Source organism: Elaeis guineensis, chromosome 8 (genome assembly GCF_000442705.2).
Source record: "Elaeis guineensis isolate ETL-2024a chromosome 8, EG11, whole genome shotgun sequence".
In the NCBI taxonomy this organism is placed as follows: domain Eukaryota; kingdom Viridiplantae; phylum Streptophyta; class Magnoliopsida; order Arecales; family Arecaceae; genus Elaeis; species Elaeis guineensis.
The window spans coordinates 98,155,043-98,160,461 of NC_026000.2; the positions used below are offsets into that span (position 1 = coordinate 98,155,043).

A 5,419-nucleotide genomic window follows, 5' to 3' on the forward strand; every position below is an offset into this window, starting at 1 on the left:
GAACGTGCGGTACCCCTACACATCATAAGAACACCCCATTGAATGGAAAGAGAGGGTTTTAAAGTCCTACTTCATTCTTATGATCGGATGGCCATAAGGAATACCTTAATCAAAAATATAAATTTAACTACAAAACTAGTTAGATCTAAATTTACATATCTCATATACAATTTAAGATCTAACTAATACATGCTTTGCATACATCTCATGTATCAAAAATTGATCTAATTAACATACTTTCAGATCTGATACATCACATGTAATATCTGAAAAATAAGATTTAAATTGAACTATTCAAAATTAAATCTATTCTAGACAAGTTATTGGAACAATTCTACAACTAGTCTAGGCACTCAACAGATCAATTTTATAAAAAAATTAAAATTTTATTTTTTATTTTTTGATCTGATTATAATACTTATAATATCAAAAAAATAAAAAATAAATTAGATTTAATTCATATTTTAATCTCAATAAAATATAAAACTTAAGACTGTTCATGGATTCAACTAATCCTAGTCTAGTCATGTATCTCATGCATGTTAGATTTTCTTAGATTTAATTTTAAATATTTTGATTTCAGATTTTATCACATCTGATGTAATATCTAAAATCTTTTAAATATTAGATAAATAAATATAAAAAATTAGATCTAAATTAGATCTGAAATAGAGCCAAAAATCTGGCTCTGATACCAGTTCAAAAAAAAATCGTCTTTTTCCTTTGTAGGATCTTTCAGATTTCATCAAATCTGGGGTAAAATAATTTAAAATTTTTATCTTACACTATTTCAGATTTAATATTTGTTAGATCTAATTTTATTATCTGATTTTTAAAATCTAAAATTAAATCTAAAAGTATGAGAAGTATAAACATACCTCAAGGATAATCTGATTCCCTGTAGATGATCTCAACACAGCCCAAGGTTCTGATGTAGCTACACAAGCGCCTGACCTCTACCGGTATCCACTCAGACAGGACCTAGAACATCTTCTCCTCATGAATCTATGCTCCAAAAATCAGATCTCTATCTGATTTGGAAGTACTTTAGAACTCCTTCTGAAGTTGAAGCAGCAGCCCGTCGAAGATGTCCTGCAGCCTTTCTGTTCCAGGCGTCACCACGCCTTTTTCTTGCACCAGATGAACGTCCAACTCCTTGGACATGAAGAGGGGAGATAGGAGAGTAGGGAGGATGTGGAGAAGAAGGGAGGGGGCAGCAGCTATTGGGTTTTGTGCATAAAATAACTTCCTATTTAAAACCTTAGGCGCAGAAGGGTTTATATAGACCCTGTATGCTGCGCAGTGCCACATCATTCAACCAATCAAAAAATTTCAATAAATTTTGAAAAAATTTTGATTGGTTTCTTGATATCATCTAATCACATCAGATAAGAATCCAAGCCTCTATCTCAAAGTTGGCACCAATACTGGATAAGGACAAAGAGAGGTTGGCGCCAAAGAGTACAATCTTATCAAGACTCTCCAACCTTATCCACTTGGGGCACCCACTTAATCCAATTGGGCTCGTGCCATAATCTGATTATGGTGCCCAATTTGATGTGGTTTTTCTCCACAAAAATCTTCCAATAAGCTCTTGCCAAGTGGCCTTCAATTTAAGACCCATATGTCAACTTTTGACAAATGTCCTAAAATGAAATTGGCAGGTGCTTGTTTTAAATTCATCTCATGAATTAAGACAAGCTTTTTCTGAGCTGGACAAGCTTCATTTAGACTAAGAGAAATCTTCTCAAGGTTCTCTGGATGAGTCAAATCATATTTGGCTCAGTAGAGATAGAAAAGATTACACAAGGAGAAAGTTAGACTCAATCGTGTGCTAGCACGATTTCTTTGAACCTAATTGGATCTTATCCAAATTAATTGGGTTAGCCCAATTAATGACATCCAGACCCTAACCCTTGTTTGTGTGATCTAGTTAGGTTCAATTTCATATGGTAATGAGACATGTCATGATCTCATCATCGACATCATCGAAACTCCTTTCGATGGATCAGGACTCTTCTCATTCAGATAATTAGAATGATCGATCATCAATATCATTCTAATTGCTCCCAAAATCCACCAGTGACACCTAGCAGTATGGGTTGCCCTCGATACAGCTACCTGTATGATTGAGTTCCTCTATCATGAGTCCCAACTAAATTAGGGTTAAGGTGAACTCGTCAAACCCAACATTAGTCATATGAATCAATCGATCGATCCGAGTCCGATGTGAATCTCTAATGGAAAACTCTTTTTTCATTATTTCACTCTGCCATGGCCATGGGCTTAAGAACTCGATCTTTCGATCATCATAGTACTACTCCTCTCATCTATCGAGGTTGATAGATCCCATCTTGGTGCGACCTAGTTCCTACAATGAATATGCTACAGCCAACATACACCTCAAGATTCCAAATGGCTAGGAGACCAAGTTATGGTGTAGTCAAACTATAACACACTCAAAGTGAACTGTCGATACACCACAGGTCAAAGAACTAGATACACAACTGTGGCATCGAGCAAGTCATCGACGAGAAGGTAGACTTCCTTATGACTGCTAGAGGTGGTCACGCTTAGTACTCTTGTTCTCAATGAATACTTGTACTCTCACTCCGGTGTCTCCACACCATAGACAAGACACATCTACCCTAAGGAAGCGATCGTACACAACCTTCTGGATCGATCACCATCCTCGTGATGATTCTATGGTCAGGAGCTGTTTATGAGTTAGTTATGTAAATTCATGCCTTAAATTTTCAACTCTTGAAAATATGAATTGACATTCCTACAAACTCAAAGAATGTATCACAGACACAATGTATACGATATGATAGAAGAATAATTTATTTATTGATTTATAGTCAAAATTATAAATTTGTCCTTAAATTTGTACAGGAATGTGTCAACCAATTTGACATCTAGGACATATATCTAATAAAAACATCCATCGGCAAATGTAGTGGTGCAAATTTATGGCTAATTGGAGAATATTAGTTGATAATTTGTTAATTCTCTCTGTGATTAGCCGTGTGGATCCTTCGTCAGTCATTTACCTGGCTAGTTACACTAAGGACTGGCCGAATTTTCAGTGGCTTCTCATCCAATTTCCTCTCAGTGCACAAAAGTAACGTGTCAAGGTCAAAAATAGCCACAGGATTTGGGGAACTGCTGGAATTGTTCATGAAGCAAGGACATTTTTAGGAAATGAAAAATTCGTGTTTTGCCATTGACTTTTGGAGGGGTTTGGTGAGGTCATCGAAAGGATATATATTTTGGGGCGTTGTCCCATTTTATATTTACCTGGTACTTGTCTTTAGCGTTGTCGTTGATCCTAATCGTTTCGTAGATGAAATTGTGAATACAGCTAACAGCTAAAGTTGGCATCGCGAAGGAGGGGATGATAGCAAGGGGAGGGCATTGGTTTACACTCTCCATTGTACTTCTCTTCTTGTAAGCTTGTGCAAAAATCAACTTCATCCGGCATTTGTCGACAAGAGTTTAAAGAATTAGGCTAGGAGAATCTAGCAGGGGAGAACAAGAATACAGAACAAAGCAACATATAACGGCCATTTCTCCTTGATTTCATAAAAACCTCAAATGCAGATATCCTGTTTATTTCGGAAATCAAACTTTTGGAGTCATGGCCCTGAAGAGGTATGCTCGCCAGGCTTGTGGAATAAAGAGGCCCCTGCTTGTGGAATAAAGAGGCTTGTGACAAGCAAACTTTAAGATGTTGCACGTCGCTTGCTGTTGCTATAAAGAGGCCAAGGAGAAGAAAGACACAGTAGATGCTGAGGTGGTATCCATAGATCTCCACTGTGTCTCAGCAGAGTATCAACAGCACAAGGATTCAGTGGTGAGGATAGTTCTTGCTAGTGGAAATGTTGAACTCTATTCAAGTGCAGTCCCAGCTTATTTGGTGATGGAGAAGCATCCAGGCTTGTGCCTTGCCCGGCCGGAGGTCTTCAAAAAGCCACATGAGTCCCTTGTTGGCCCCAAGGAAAGGCTGCTTCCGGGCCAGAAATTCTATCTCATACCCAGGTCGACTGTCACGAAACTCAGGAGAAAAATTCCCTGCAGATTGAGAGATGTGGAAGGAGGAGTGGATGATGGAGTTCCAGAAGAGTTTGTTCGTTCTGCCAAGGATGCCCCTGCTTCAAAGAAGAAGAGATCAGAGTGTTTGGCCAAGAGGTTTGAGAAAGGAGGAGCTGAGCAGCAAATTCAGAAGCCCTTCAGGCCACCCATCAAGACGTCGGGGAGATCCCGGATGGGATTGCTTGGTGGATGGGAACCTAGCCTCGCTTCCGTGACAGAGCTCTCTCCTTGACGAATTTACTCCTTTCGTTGAGATCACTTGCAATTGACATGTAGCCAAGCACTTGGGCTCATGCTTGCAGGCTTCCTTCCGTGTGGTAATTCGATAGCGAATGAACGCATGCTGGCTGTTATTTACCATCATCCTGCTGTCTATTATCTAGCACGTAACTTCTGCGCATTTGTTATGCCAATTTTAGTGGATGGACTAACTAGAAAGCAAGGATCATTAGCGGTTGATCTTTGCAACTAAATAGAAGCCTGAGCAATTTTTGCTGATAGGTGTTTAGGGGTTATGATCCATAGATTTAATGGAGCTTGTGTCAACTATTGAGACAAATTTCATGGCTTTGAGGGGATTTCCAGAGCCAAGTGAAATCTTGTTGATCAAGGGAGTGTCTTGGATGGTAAAGCATCCATCCCAATAAGATATGGTGTTAGATGGTGTGCTATAGGGCTGCAAATACGTTGGCTCGACCCATGACAACGCCCGGTCAATGGGTAGTCAGCAATCGGACCCAATACTTTTAGATGTGTGGGCCGGATTTGTGTTCAAAATATGACCCATTCGAAAAAATGGGGTCAAATTTCGGTATTTTCTTCTACTTGGTTTGTTTGTGTCATCAACTAACCTGGTTTAGATTGGTCAAAATATTCATATAATTTGAACTCGATCTAACCCAAGTCAACAAACCCAACCAAGATGGTAGGACTCCAGAAACTAGGATCTCTTTAGGATACTATTCTTTGTTGGTTGAAGGCTTATTTAAGGTTGAACCATGTAATTGTTGATATAGTTGCTGGCAGCCTTCCACGGTAGCACTACTTTTGAAGGTTGGTGTTTTTATCCTAATTTTTACCATGTGGCTACATGAGAAATGATGGCCGGGATATAGTCATTAAATAGAACTTGATAAGTTCGGCTCAACACATAACCCAATCATGTCTCTAACAATTCATTTAATGACTGATCGATGTTGGAAGAAATTGAGAATATCCATGTGGATGATTGAAGTTGTTCCAACAATAAGCATGTCAGCAAGAGATAGATTGGAGAATAAAACCAAAGGATGCGACCGACAAAAGTAGTTATAAGAACCGAACA

At 38.7% G+C, this 5,419-nt stretch overlaps 1 protein-coding gene across 1 annotated transcript; it reads left to right on the forward strand.

Annotated features, from left to right (window-relative positions):
• The first annotated feature begins 3,414 nt into the window (after nucleotides 1–3,414).
• LOC140851060 (uncharacterized) lies at nucleotides 3,415–4,810 on the forward strand. Its single transcript, XM_073242448.1, has one exon. It carries the CDS (start codon nucleotides 3,731–3,733, stop codon nucleotides 4,325–4,327), a length of 597 nt encoding a protein of 198 aa, XP_073098549.1. The 5' UTR covers nucleotides 3,415–3,730; the 3' UTR covers nucleotides 4,328–4,810.
• Nucleotides 4,811–5,419: the final 609 nt, after the last annotated feature.

Coding starts and splice junctions, on each gene's coding strand:
- LOC140851060 (XM_073242448.1), top strand. CDS start 3,731: ATGTTGCACGTCGCTTGCTGTTGCTATAAAGAGGCCAAGGAGAAGAAA.